At 30.0% G+C, this 16274-nt stretch overlaps 1 protein-coding gene across 1 annotated transcript in view; it reads left to right on the forward strand.

Moving 5' to 3' along the window:
• LOC123305133 (dystrophin, isoforms A/C/F/G/H-like) overlaps window positions 1-16274 on the forward strand; it is a 794529-nt gene that overhangs the window by 198610 nt on the left and 579645 nt on the right. Inside the window, 3 exon segments of the mRNA XM_044886763.1 lie at window positions 1784-2109; window positions 5978-6076; window positions 9808-9913. Of these exon segments, the coding sequence (XP_044742698.1) occupies window positions 1784-2109; window positions 5978-6076; window positions 9808-9913 (531 nt within the window).

The following is a 16274-nucleotide window of genomic DNA, read 5'->3' on the forward strand; positions in this document are numbered from 1 at the left end:
CAAATTCTTTAAACATAAAGAAAACCGACTTCAAAAGAAAAACTTTCCCAAAACAAATTAATATGCACTAAAAAGTAAAAAAAATAACGAAAATATAATGTAGTTAAAATTATTGTTATTTTTGGAGTCGGTGTTTTAAGTTTTTTTTATATAAATCCTTCAAAGAAAACCTTAGAAATAAATCTGAAGTGGCTGAATCAGAATCAGTCGATACTGTGTAGAATTTCACTTAATTGAAGTTTGACTAGATATAATAGTCACAGAAGGCAAGAGCAAAATTCAAATTCGATTCCGATTATTGGTTTCTTAGAAGTGAATGGCTTTGAAGGATTTATACATTTTGTTATTTAGGCATGCGCTGCTGTCCACCATTAATTCCAATCGTCAAAACAAGACTGTAAAAATACCAACACTCTGGGAATATTAGGCTCAAGGTTAACTAATGCAATGACAAATACACTCACTACTTTTTGTATTTTCGATTCCGGCTAATACCTATTATGGTATTTAAAGAGGAGTAACGAATGGTTCGTTTATATTTGATTTAAAAGCTAGTTATTTGTAAATTAAAATAATTTAATTATTTTATATTACTATTTCATTTATTTGTTCTAATTGAGTCATTACCAAATATGTATATGAATATGTTACTGTTTGTTGTTTACTGTTTTTCTTTATCGAATATTCATTTAAAAAAGCGACCAAAATTTAAAATTAACGGAGACATGGTGTAGATTTCAAACAACGATTTTTCCCTTATGCTTATGCGAGAAAATCGTTTAAAAAAACACACGAATTAAAAACATATTTGGCACAAAAATATACCATATGGATGAAAACGTAGCTTGAGAAAAGAGTTTCACGAGACGAGGCGAAGTTGTGGTATCACCTCGACTCACTTCGTTTTTTTAAGTATCACCCTCGCCTCGCCTCGGCCTCGGAGGAAGAATGTTGACTAGCTTCGTCTCGATTAAGTTGGCTATCTTCGCCTCGGCCAAGGTGGGAAGTGAGAATTTTTTTTAAGTAAATAATGATTTTCTTACAGAATATTTAAATTATTTTATATACAGTGTGTAGCAATTAAGATACACCCCAAATATTTTCGTTTTTTTACAGAAGCAATGATTTGCAATTTTACATAGTCATACAGGGTGATGGGTCACATTCATTACGATGCTTAACTAAAATCTGAACTTTAAACTCAGCCAACTACATTATGAAAAATTGGGTCTATTATATACATTTCCCAGCGTTAGAAAATGGTTAGAGATATCGAAATAAGTTTATAAAAAAAGTTACTTATAGAATATTTGTTAGACACATATACCCATTTTCATGACGAAATTTGCATTTTTAACTTGTATTTAAAAGTCTCTGTGAATTCTTTATAATTTTCTTTTTTAATTCTAGTTAAATTTAACGTTCTTCTTTCCGTTATAAGAGTATTTCTCTAACGGATTGGATGACGTTATTTATTTTCACATTTAAATCTAAACATTTTATGTCTCTTCATATCAAGAATTAATTTCAATGCCATTTTAGTCTATTATAGTGATAAAATAAATAAATTGTACCCATAATGAAAGGGATTAATTTATAATGAAGAATTTAGTAAAAATCACTGGGAAACTTTTGAAAATTCCTGTATTTTTGTAGATTCTAATCATGTCAAATATATCTAATTGTTTTCAAATAACTTCGCTAACACAATATTTGTGTATCCAATCTAAATTAAAGTGTCAAAACTAAACGATAATAATTGATAATTATTTTCTTGTTACAGACGTGGTTCAGCAACAGCCAACTTCTTCAACAGTTGTTACAACGAAAAGTGTAACAAGTTCAATACCTACATCATCATTATCATCGTCAACAACCACTGTAGGTGGTAGCACTAGCAGTAGTAATAATAACAACAACGTGTCCAGGCATACTGTTAGTCCTGCACGTTCGTCATCGTCTAGTATTGTTACTAGTCGTACTTCAATAACACCAAGTAAACAACAATCTACTTCAGCAGACATACAAAACTTAGCTGCAGCAGCTGCATCTGAAGCTGCAGCAGCTACAACAACATTACTTGCTAGTTTTGATAAATCTATTCTTCAGGTTGGTTAATATTTATTATTATCTTATCTATTTCTTTTTAATTAAAAACATCATAAACATTTTTTCATAAACGGATTAAATTTTCGTATTGGAACCAGAAGGTTATTTATAAATATAGGTCAAAATCATATATATTTTTGCTTAAAGGTTTTTCACAAATTAGCCACATCTAGGCAGAAAATATAATTTAATTTTTGGTTCGGCCATATTCAACACCGTGATCATATAATATATCATTGGCTATAGCTATTTAGCTATAGCCAATGCTTTATTACCAAAGATATGGAACCTGTTGGACTAAACATGGCGATATTGCTACATCTCTCCTTTGACCAACTCTAGTCACTTCTAACCTCCAGCTCTCTTTTAATTATAATATGGGCTTAAATGACCGACGTGTGTCTTTGACTGTTTGTCCATTTAGACTTAGGTTGCGAGTTCGAATCCAGGCAGTGTGAACAATTATGATTAATGAGGGCGGTAGAATTGATCACATTGTCGTCGCTTGGATAAGAACGAAGTAACCGACTTCACCCACATCAAAATGTAATTGTAAATATGTTTGTAGTTAAATAAATAAAGATAAACACATAATGATGTGGGTGCCCTCTGTTATAGGCGTATGTGTCAGAGAAACGGAGGTTAAACCTCATTATTATTATAATTATAATATGAAGGATTTCGATTTGAACATAAGTATATACTTTCAATACAAACTTTTATAATTATTCTTTTTTAAAAGCATTCATTACAACAAGAATTTACTCAGAATCTGAATATGTGATCAAAAAGCCCACATTATTCAATTCTATTCGCTCATAATAATGTTAAAGTCAATTTTTGCTATAATTTTCCATTCGTCACAAACTCATAATAATTAGCATTAGAAGACGGCGTTTACAATTCTAGTTTAACGTAGTTCCAGCATGGTATTTGCAGTTTCTATGTTAAAGCAATGGTACAATTTTTTTTTCGACAGAATTTAACGAAAAATTAAATTTAAGAATTTAATAATGCTTACTATTAATTCCCAAAGTTTCAGAAATTTTGACCGTTTAAAATGGGAAATAATTATGCCAACGTCCCAATTTCGATCAATTTACGTCAAAATTAATATCTCGAAAGTGAAAATTAATTTCTAAATTTTTTTTTTAGAATCTTATTGTATAAACATTTTTTTCTACTTTTTCTTCAATATATAATAATATCATAAAAAATAGTTGGAGAGACCGGACATTTTACATGCTTTAAATGGGACATGACCCTCAAAATCGCGAACTTTGTCTTTAAATATCTCGCGATCTAAACGGTCAAAAATTATGAAATTTTAGGAATTCATAAATAAAGCTATTATAAACCCGAGAAAAAAAATTCGGCCAAATCTGTCGAAAAGTGATTTCATGCTGGTACTATCTTAAGACTAAAAGTTATTATCTAAAAATCTACTACACAATTTGCTTCATATACAAATCACCGATCAATTACAACGAAATTAAGGGGCTCTGTACATAAAAAAAAAAATAAAGAAAAAAACAACAACAAATCTCAATACGCACATACGCCTTTTTCTGTAGATTTTGTATATGACCGTTTATTACATTAAAATGATAGGCTATGACAGCGCAAATAATGATAGTGAAGAATTCATCAACTTACATAGACAATCAGTTCAATTAAATTAAAACTAAAAATATTTCAATATAAGACCCTACCTAGTTCTCATTCTTATTTTTCCTAAAACTGGTCATTTTTTAAATATGTTTTATTTAAAGGACCTCGCAGGAATAGATAGGAAAATGGCTTTCTATGAAACTCTCTCAAGCCGCCCCCAAAATGTTCTGATCAAAAACTGTCACGGCTACACAATTTTTGAGTAGTTTTCGAACCACAGGCGATGAAAACATCACATATAATTGTTATAGTAAATGACTACCTTTTAATAATAATACTCACACGCACACACATGCCACACACGGTAGTCATATACTACAACTATAATACATGTGTTACTATGAAAGCCCGTAGCTTGAAAACTATTCATTAAAAATTTTCATAGCCGTGAGAGCTTTTGATTAGAACGATCCGAAAAACTTTTTGAGGGTGGTTTGAAAAAATTTCACCGAAAGCCATTTTCCTATCTAATACTATAACAATAATATAATATGTGTAGTATTACTTGCCCTTAGCGCGAAAACTACTCGTTAAAAAAGTTAATGGCCGTGGGAACTTTTGATCAGAATGATCCGGTTTTGGGGGCGGTTGGGAAAAGTTTTACAGAAAGCCATTTTCTTATTTAATACTATAATCCTTATATTTATTTTCAGCATGTTTTTCTGTCCATACCTTATCTATCTTATTCCTTTATCAATTTCCATGATTCTCGATTTTAAATGAGCTAAATAATAAGTGTATCAGGCAAAAATGATTCGAATGTAACAATTTTTATAAATGTTTTCCTAGTACTGAAGACATCATTAAGATTAGTAACTGTAAGGATATTTCAAATGAAACTATTTTTAAAACATGTTCTCCTAATATTAATTTAATAACTTTTGATTTTTTCCACCACTTTTCTACAAAATTTGTTGTTGTTTTTTAGTCACGAGTATAGGGTAGCGGTACGGTAGCCATGGGAGCGGAAGTCCTCACGTGTCAAGCTAGTTTTAATATAATATGTGTAGCTCTGATTGCCCGTAGCTCGAAAACTACTCGTAAAAAATTTTGCGGTCGTGAGAGATTTTGATTAGAACGATCCGAAGACCATTTGCCTATCTAATCGTGCGGGGTCCTTTATGGAAGAAAGGCATATTAGCCCTGGAGCCCGTGACAGTAAAACTGCACTTATACGGATTTCGAAATTTCGCATATGACTCAATACCATTTAACGATAGGTATAATATGGACTAGGTATGCCAGGATTTATCCTGGTAGAAATATTTTTTACCAGGATTTTTTTATTGTTTACTGGTATGACAGATATTTTGGTAAAGTTTTGAACTGTCGCACCGAGATATTTCGAAAATAGAACTCAAAGCGAACAAATTAAGAAAAAGAAAGTAATTCCACGTAAAGGGTAAAGTTTTATTGGCTTTATATGTTACAATCGGTGTTACAGACGTTTCTGCCACGATAAAATTTGCAATGAAATGGTCTCTTACAAATTAATTTCCATGAAAGTAAAATACATAAGAACCAAAATTGAACGAAATTTAGTTTCAAATAACTTAGGTCATTACCATTTTTTGTGTACAATTGATAATAAATGAGTTATGCAACAAACAAGAATTCACGACCACCTTTTTTTTAGGTCTAAATCAAAAAATATCGATCTTAAGAAAAACTGATATCAACCAAAATTGTAGAAAATTTAATTTCTAATAACTTGGAAGAAAACCATTTTTCGTGTAAATTAATAATAAACGAGTTATACAACAAACAAGAATTAACGGCAGCCTTTTTTTTAGGTCTAAATCGAAAAATAGCGATCCTAGGAAAAACTAATATGAATCAAAGTTGTAAGAAATTTAATTTCAAATAACTTTGGGTCTGGCATTTTTCGTGTAAAATTGAAAATAAACGAGTTATTTAATAAACAAAAATGCAAACTATGCCAAAACAATATTTGAAAATATATAATTCTTACTAATTGACGTCATAGCCGCCATTCGAATAACTTCGTGAATTTCCGGATCGTTTTCTCCAATTTGAATTTTAATGATTTTCATTGTTTGTTTTCTAGGTCATATGGCTCAAAAATGGGGGAAAAAAATTTGCCCATTAATCAAAACATTTACTTTCATTAAAAAAAAAAAAAAGATTTGAAAAAGCTAAACCAAGCTAAAAATTACCATGCTTTCAATTTTTTCAGATTCGTGATTGGTTAACTGTGGAGGAAGACATGCTACGACAACAAACAGTTGTTGTAAGCAATGTGGACGAAATACTCCAGTTGATTGATAAACAAAAGGTAAAAGAAAATTTTTTATTAAAAATATTTTTCGAAACAAATACTTTTCATATGAAATTAAATTATTTATGAATTTTTTTGTGTTATTTGTAATAAACTTTGTTTTTTGTTAACGATGTGTGTAAAAGATTTAACATTTTACTTGTGTTTTCATATTTATGTATATTTATTATATTTTTATTTAAATGAAAAACGAATAAATATTTACTCTTAAACGAATATAAATTTACCATAAATAAAATTGGTTAATCAATACAATATTTTACTTTCAAAAAAACACTTTTTTATACAGAACACAATCAGAACGAACACCTTTTAGTCAATACGCTGAGCGTCACTTTCCTTGTAAAAGGTAATGAAAGAGATGCTTCTGTCAGTGAAGTTGTACTTGGAAAACGTCTTGAAAACGGCGCGCCGTTTTGCTTTCTGGATATTTTTTAATCGCTACAATTTGAAAAAAGTACCTTTTACGATTAAAACGATCACGATTAAATGTTTTAGATGAATTACTTATAGGTGTGGGAGTATGGACAGAAATTTCTGTTTACCACAGTAATATATTATGACAAGTCCGAAAATATTTTAGAATACACACTCAGAAGTGAAGCGCACCCATAGGTGAAGATATTCGAATGTACAAATAGATCTTCTAGAAAATTTGGGAACTTTCGTAAAGATTCTTGAATTTTTTGGTTTTGCATAATCTTTGTTCGAACTGCCTGTCTTAAAACGTAGGTTTCCTTTAAATTTTTGCGTTTTAAACAATTAAATTGTAAAAAACAGCGATGAAATATACCTTCTCATTTTTATAAGTATGTTATCGTTTCCTAAGTACACTATCGCATTCTGATGAAAGTATTCTAAAGCTTTTTTTCTAATTTTATCTCTATATCTCTCTGCATTATACAGCAGTGACATAGTGTCTAAAATATATAGAATGTTCGATTTACATCTAGGCATATAAATATCACGAGTATGACAGATTACATGCGTTAAGCAATGCATCTAAGTAAGAGGTATGATAGGTGTTATATGAAATTGGAAAGTGACTTGCATCGTGGCTTATCTGTTGTAGTTCCACAGATATCTGTTGTAACTCCCACTCTCCAAGCATCTTACAACTATCTCAACGCATATCGAAGCTTCAAAACATGTATATAATACCTCTCACTTAGATGCATTACTTAACGCATGTATTCTGTCATACTCGTGATATTTATATGCCTAAATGTAAATCAAACATTCTGTATACGGCCATGTTCTGAAGGCAAAGTGGAATTCTAAAATGACTTTTTCTATTGTAGACTGTATAGTTGTATTTTACAGTGATACTGGCCCAAAGGTACGGTTATGCAAGTTGGATACCTACAAAGATACATTCATTTATTTGATCCTATAATTACACAGTTATTAAGCTGAGAAAAGCTGTCAATAGTGGAAAGTTGAGAAAAAGCACCGATTTGAATGAATCCTTTTTGTAAGGCGTTTATAAAACTCTATGGAACATTCAGCAAACTTAACCTAGTCATAGGAAGGCATATGACCCCAGCGGGGAGCAGACGTACCTAAAATTTTTTAGGAATGCTTATTGGGGCTTAAAATTGTCATCTAGCAGGTGTTTTTTATTGCTGATTAGGAATCCGATGTCATTTTTGGCTAAGAATTTCACTTATTTAACACAAAAACGCCACAAAAATTACACCCAATATTTTTCTGGAAAAAAAATTAAATATTGACGTTGGAAATACTAAATTTTACATTTACACAATTATATCAAGGTAATAGTAGTTTCTAGAGACTATGTTTAGAAAAAAATATTTAATTTTGAGTTACTGGCAAAAATATCCCAATTTTCGAAATAAATAACACAATCCATGTAATCTGACATCGGAGTCGTAATCAGTGACCAAAAAGAACCCTCTAGAGCACAGTTTGGATGGTAAATAGTTTGATAGTCAGATACTGTTTGTAAAAATTTGCTAGTCACTCTCATTTTTCCAAGAAATATATTAGTGTTATTGATTAAGAGGAAGTTCTGAATTTACTAAGGCTGATCATTTGAGGATTGGTTATAGTAGTTGATCTGTCATACAGAGCTGGTCTGTCAGCCTTATTGTATGTACAATAAATAAATAAGATTCAGTTATGATTTACGTGGTATTTAAATGAATTTAATAAAGCTGAAAATTGTTATACAGGTTGTATATTGCATATAAATAATGTCAGTCAATCAGTTAAATGTGAGAATAGAGCTGGTCAATCAGACCTGAATTTTTTATTTATTGTACATTTATTAGGGCTAACTGATCAGCCCTGTTCTAACATTTAACTGACTGGTATACAATATACAATTTGTGTAACAATTTTCAGCTTTAGGAAATTCATTTAAATACTATAGCAATCATATCCGTTTCGATAGCATATACCCCTGTTCTACCGTTCGCTTGACGATAGAACAGGGGAACACTTCTCAAAAGATCAGCTTTAAGAAATTCAAAGATTTTATTTTTTTGGCCTGGCTCTCCCATCATAATAATAGTATATGTGGTTTTAATTTCAACAAATGACGTTTTAAATATTCTACTTGTCTTTAAAAACATCAGAAACGATACATCCGTATATTGTAAAAAAAATTCAACGTGATTTTAATTAATAGTATTAGTATCTTCTTTCTTGATATGTTTTACAATAATGATTTGGAACGGAAATTTATAACCCTCGTTCTAACTGTATGACTGTAAAAAAAAGTTGAATGATTAGCTAATAACTTAAATGGTAATATTTTCATACGCGCGCGGCTCACTACAGCTGCAAAAAGTATTATAATAGTAAGGAATTCCTAAATTTGATACTGTTTGTTTCTTTTTAATGCACGTGGATATGATATACATTTTTTATGTATGAAATATATGAACACATTGTTGTACGCCAGACCAGACAAGGGATTATGCGCCGACGCCCTACTGTCTGTTACACCCAGCGTTGTTGGCGTCCGTCTCTAAACTACCGGCATAAACGTATACAACGCACATGCCATGGAAATAGTAACCCGTGCCGTGAAGTCGACAACGTTACTATACCTCTCGTAAAATACATATCAACACCATTCTTGAGTTTTCATTCATTCATTGAGGAAAAATAAAAAATTATTATTTAGTGTCGAATTATGCATTTTTTCATTTTCATCTGTTTTTTGTTATAATCTTTGTGATAGGGATACACTGAATTACTAAATTTATTATTGTGAGTACAAATTACCATTATTGTCCCTTCGCTTACTTACATTTTTTTTAAGAAAACCAAAAATATGTGGCCAAATTCCTCTGGTACCTTACAGCATCGCTTTAATGTAAGATTTTTATTTTCTACTTTTGAATCCAATTTTTTGTGAGCTCATGTGTTATTATTGTATACTGTGGTATGAAAAAATCAGCTGATTAACAGAGATACAACGCTATCTCGGAGTATTTTTGTTTTTTTATTGTGGTTATGTTTTAGAAAAATTGTTTATTGCTTTAAAAAACGTGAAAAACATCGCATGCGAAAAATTTGTATAACCCACGTTGTTTTTGCAGCTTATTAAATGGTGCGATAACCTCAAAACTTATAAAGTGAATGAACTTTTTCTGTAATTGTTGAGTGTTTTGTATTCGTTTTTCATTTAAATAATATATATAATTTTCAAAATGAATTATTTTATATTTTTTCGTTTGTTTTTATTTAATTTTCAGAGTGTTTTACGTGAATTAGAACAGAAAAAGCCACAACTTGATGAATTAGTACACACAGCCGAAAATTTAAAAGCCGATTCTAATAGACAACAATTGCACGGCAAAGGTAGGAAAAAAGGATCAAAAATTTTCTTTAAAATAAGGTTTTTTAACACTCAAAAATATTAAATAATCTCAAATAATTTCTGTTATAAAATAACACGAATAGAAGAGTAAAAAGATTTTTATAATGTATATAACACTTTACTACTGTGTTGTACTTGAAATTTTATATCGATTTTATGTCCACCCCTGTAGCTTCCGTATGTCGTGCCCCCTTCTCTGTCTTCTCAATATAATATAACGATACGAAACTACACACACCTAACTCTCTGCGAATACCTCTGTGCCTCGTTTTTTCTTTCGTTTATATACTTTGTAATCTGGCCACGTCGTTATGTTCTTCTTTTTTTTGGATTATTTCAATAGATTGAAGGCAGTCAGAGTAGACTTGCTTACTTAGTCTTTAGTAATTCTTCACCTTTTTGGTGGATATATAATATCCGTTAGATATTCTCACTAGACAGTTGCGGACGTTGTAGGAATAATCAAGTCCTTATCAAAGTCCTTCGAACTATTTAGCATTTCAACGTTTTTCTTTGAATATTTTAATGAAATTTGTTTTACTCAAATGAAGGTTACGTCAGGTTGCAGTGGCTGTCCTACTGGGACACACGAAGGCCATAAGACCGATCCATTGTTATACCTAACTTCAAGAAAAGAAGACAAAAAATTCAAAGTGTTCCAAAATTTCATCGAAATGTATTTTTTAGTATTTAAAATCGACGCTTCTTGATTTTTTTTTTTTTTTTTGGGAAACTTTATATTTATAAAAAAAACATTACATAATATTCCGCAACTATTCAAGAATAACAAAATAACAAAATTATATTGATTTAATTTTTTTTCGACTAAAAACACATGTTTACAACACGTTTTGACTATGAACGCGCTAAAAATCGCTTTCCATTCTAGTATCGCTTTTAGTGTGAGGAAAAAAGTAAAACAAAATTTTGTTATAATATCGTCTTCTAAAACTGGTTTTTTGATGAAAATTTTATATTAAAAATGACAATAAAATACAATATTTTGTTTTTTTGACAGATTTTGAACATTTTGAGACTGCTTTAGTTATTTTCAAGAAATTGCTTAAAGATTTTACTCGATAGGTCAAATAGTTTTTTCAGAATCGTGATCACCGTTTTGTAAAACAATATTTCACGGAAAACACGTTTAAAGTTTTTTATGTATATTATCAATACACTTACCTGTCATTAGTAAGCGATTTCTGGACCATATAATGAGCCAAATAATTCCTCATAAATTTCTTCCTGTTCAACAAGTTTCTGTTTTCCAGCTTTTTAGTTTTTTAGGTATTTAGCTTTCTGGTATTTTTTGTTTGTACTTATAAATTTATATTAAAATAATACGAATTTTGTTTTATAATTTTTGTGTGATGATTTGTGTGATGATGCAAAACAAAAAAAAATGAAAGATAATATACGTTTAAAATTTATGAAATACGTCGAATAATACTAGCGTGATCGAATTTGGTCAAAAAACGATCTATAGTTATTATCCTTTCGTGCATTAATAATTTTTTCTTATTTCGTGGGTGAAATGTCCATTGACTAAATCTTTAATAGCTTGTTTTTGTAAAAAACCAAAAACAAAATACTGTTTTCATACTGTTTTCTGCAGATCACAATAAGTATATTATGACAACTAACCGAATTGCAAGCAAAAAGTTCCAAAAAGTATTTTATTCGGCACAATCCTAATCATGAAAGTGCATTTTCCACAACTGATGGTCGTCAAATTTCTATTTTTTCGGACATTTTGAATCAGATCTGAGTCAGGTTCACTTTAGGTGAAGAATTCTCACTGCACGGGCAGAAATGTGAAGTTGATTTTTAAAAATCTTTAGAAGTACGCTAAATATGAACGTTTCAAACTCATAATGCAACAAAGAGGAAGATATTTTTTATTATGAGACTAAATTTTTGCATTTACATATGTCAAATTTTTGTGTAATTTATACAGGGTGTCTAGCTTAGTTGGCTACATATGGAAAACTTTTTTATTATAAGGCTTACGAAAAAAATTTATTATTTATAAAAAGCTCTGCTTTCAATAATATTAACATTCAGCTATTCACTTTTGACATCGAATATACAGGGTGTTCACAAATTTAAAAAGTTTTATTGGTAATGTTAATGGTCGTTTAGAAATGTAGACCATTTGGAACAGATAATTAGAGAAACGGTTCAAAAAATCACTGCGAGATTTCAAATTTCATCTTTTTTACAAAATCCAAATCAACAGGTTTTGATTCAAAAACTAGAAGGTGCATGTTTTTCGAACGAGTTGTAGTTTAGACTTCGATTTGATTATTTTCAACGTGGCATATTTGCATGTAATTTTCCGAAAACATTTTGAACTGTTTTGAAAGAGCACATTAGTGCTCTTTCATTGCTGGGCAGTGTGTTACCGATATCAAAAATAGAATATCATCAAAAATTGCGATGTAATTTTCAATGATATTGTTGCAGAATTAATTAATCTCCGTATCTACTTTTTCACTTCTCATAATGAAATTGTCTACAACTATTTAAAAGAAGTTTTTGATATCATAGGCAGGCATACAATTCTTTTAATATTTTTGAGTTTATTGTGTAATTGTATCGGTAGAGATAGGTTTACGAACGAAACAACGAGATGAAACGCTTCCTTTTTATTTTATAGCCATGAGAGTGGCTATATATGAATATATAAGTATACCGGTTTTAATGTTATTAAAGTAGCATAGCAAGTTGAATCAACCAATCCACCATGTTTTAACAACCCTCATTTAAGGGTTATCTAGTAAGGGTTTTGTTTGGGCAATTTATTTTTTAGAGAACTTCAAGGAAAATGAGTTATTGATTTTGTTAAAATATATAAGTGTAGAAAATATGAATAGCTAAGTTTTCTGGTACTAAAATTTTGAAAAGGACTGCACAGGGCTGCCAGAAGTGGCTTTTCAGTATTTCTTTTCGGTTTTACTATGAAAAGTTTCGTGACTTTTGAAATGAACACCTAAAATTGGTCACTGGCTCTTGGTCTATTCAGTTAAACGGAAGTTTATAAAGGCTACGAGAGGAGTATAATTCACTCATAGCCTTTATCTTTGTCAGTATTTCATTGCCACGAGTAGTATCATTTCACAGGTATTTCAAGGATTTGACCTTCTCAAATGTATCTTGTTGATTCTAGTATCTTTCATAAAGTTTGCAAACTTTGTCTCTTAATTTACGTGAACCCAATATGGTCTGTAAATACCAACAGTATTAGACACCTGTAAAATAAAAATTATACATAATTCATGAATCCCATTGACGATACGTGAAATATGTATTTGCGTATGATAACATAATGGGAATAATTTAACATGTTTACTAATTGTGTTAAAACATTAATAGTGTTACTGGTAAATGTATACAATATAACCGCCAGTCACACAGAATCGATATTTGGTTTTAATGTGTATAGTGTTAATGTATAGGGATAACAAAAAATTCTACACAAAAATCAATGCACAAGAAAGTCTGACTATGTTTTATGTTCTACAAAACACAATACACAATCGAATCGAAAAGTTTTTATTTATTATTTGAGACATTTGCCCACTATTAAATTAATCGATGGTCTCTAAAATACAATAGTTTTTCTATTTCTTCTTGTTCATATAATAAATCTTCTAACTTGTTCTACCCTGATAATAGTAATAATGTCCATTAACTTACGATACCTTACGTAATTTTTATTAAACTGAACCTTTTGCTTATTTTTATTCTTTTGTAAGTGTGTTTCGTTCTGAAGAAGTCATTTTTATCCCAGAACAAAAAGGAAGTTTATATAGTGAAGGCGCTCTGTGATTATCCAAAACAGGATTATTTTATTTTCAATTATTTTAAAGGCTTCTTAAACCAATTTACTTATCCTATGATTGATGATCCACCATATAACCTAATAGAATATTCTGAATCATCAATTTGGTTTTTTAGTTGCACAACTTTATTTGGCAAGCGTTAAAATTGTATTGTTGATTATACATTTCTCGGTTTTTATTAGATCCTCAAAATCTACAATCTCCAAAACAAGGACAGTGTACCATCTTATTTACTTCCTTAATTAAATAATTATTGGAATTTGTGGTATACTCATAAATTGGGGGATGTTAACTGCATATATTAACTGACTGAAATAAAGAAATATCGGTAATCATTCGCCTATACAAAATTCAAGTTGAGTTCCTATAGAGAGGATTGAATCATCTCTATCTTTTGTAAATATGACCCTTTGTTTAAGTTGTCAAAAAAAAAAAAAAATTTTATATATATATATATATATATATATATATATATATATATATATATATATATATATATATATATATATATATATATATATAATACTAAATTGTAATGGAAAATTGCTGTATATGTTGTTATTTTTATTTGGCCTTGTCGTTCTAAATGGCTTAAGGATAAGGGATGATATGTTTTTGTATCTGGAAATTTCCCACTTCTCGAAAATTTAAAGAATTATGATTTCTGTTTAGATTTTCGTATTAACTCTGAATAAAACACTATACTGTTTATTTTTCCTAAAATTTTAATCCCAGTACTTTTGGTGTTAACGCGGCAGTTAATTAGTTAATTTTCATAAAGTTTCCAAACTAGTATTTTAAAATTATTTTAAAACATTTATTACTCATTAAGATTTTTTTCCGTTAATATATGATACATTCGTTATACATGATACTTTTGGAAACTATTCTCCTTAATAAATTTTCCCCAAAATTAACCCTTAAAATCAAAACATAATTTTTGCTTAAACTTAGAGCGCAACCTATACTCTGTATTTGTTTTAAAACTCTATGCTATATAGTTTGGAGATATAGAGTGGGATGGTTATTTTTCGCATATTCAGACCTCGATTGTTTATGCTATACCTAAGCCCGTGATTGGGTCATCAAACTCTGTGTAGATTCAGAATTAAAACTTTTTTCGTCCAGCAGATTTAAAGAAAAATAATTGTTACAATAGCACCGACACAGGCAGATACAAGAGTGATCTTATAAGGGTCTCTTTTGAACATGCTTTTATTATCTTGGTATGTATCTATGTAAAAGAATCCTTGAAGAAATTTCATAACATTCTTTTTAGTCGTTTCGAATCGGGCGAGTTCATCGACTTCGTTGAGGTGCCGATCGAAGCGTATCAATGGTAATATGATCCGAAAAGCATTTCTTAACATATGATTGAGTCGTTTCGAGCCGATCGAGTTATTTTTTAAAATCTTTATTGTTATGAGAAGTTGTTTGTGTGGACCTCAAAGGTTGCACCCGATTCTATCCACGGCTTGTTTTTTTTTTTTTACTTATAGAAACTAATTTTTACCCCAGCTTTTTACAAAAGCGTGTTTGATTAATCTTATTATCTGAGTATTTACAAGTGTTCTCAAAAAGAATAATGTACTCATTAAACAGAATTTTTTAGTAGAATTATTTAGAAGAAGAAGTAGAGAAAAAAATGAATAGTATCGGTTCAAAAATAGCATGCCTTGGCTTACGAATGTCAAAATTTTCTCTTTCGTAGACGAAAAATGCGAAAACATTTTTTTTGTCGTTGCAAATTGTAGTGAAGTCTTTCGATCAAACTAAAATGTAGGCCATTGTAATTAAACAAACTCAATACTTAATGCGTCATTTATGTAAACAATATGAAAAAGTTTCCAAAGAAATTTTAGTAAATTGCAACATTGCTCGTATTATGGAACATAATATTAAACAGTTTACTCATGATATGGAATGTATATTATAAATATGTATATGCATAACACACCAAAATTTAATAATATTCAATATCTTGAAAAATATTTTTATCTTTAACAAAAATCATTGGAATTTTTTCATTTTATCATGTAGCCGTTGTCTCTTACCAAATTTTATCCTATTCGAAACAATTTTAAAGATTAGATGTTACCCGCACGCTTTGCTAGATAATTTTCACAACTTTATAATAAAATATCACCACAAAATAATCTCCTTTGCTCCCTCTCTAGATTGTCGTAAGGTTTCGTCGACTACACATTCCCTAAAACACTAAATGAGACGCCTGTTTTTTTGTATCAGACTTTCACTTCGCTTTGAATATTGAAGTTTACAACCCTTCATAAAATAAAGCGTATCCCTTAAAAAATTAACAAAAAACAGGAAAACGTTACTTTTGACTAGGGGTGAGCTGTAATTTCTGAGATGTCGGCCAAACTATATTGAACTCGAATAGTCATGTACCGGAACAATTTCTAACGATAGCTCAAAAATGTGTAGTTGAATCGGAAAATCAACCAAGTTTTCAAATTTCTTTACAAGTAAGTCAAAA

The sequence above is a fragment of the Chrysoperla carnea genome, chromosome 1 (genome assembly GCF_905475395.1).
Source record: "Chrysoperla carnea chromosome 1, inChrCarn1.1, whole genome shotgun sequence".
NCBI lineage: Eukaryota > Metazoa > Arthropoda > Insecta > Neuroptera > Chrysopidae > Chrysoperla > Chrysoperla carnea.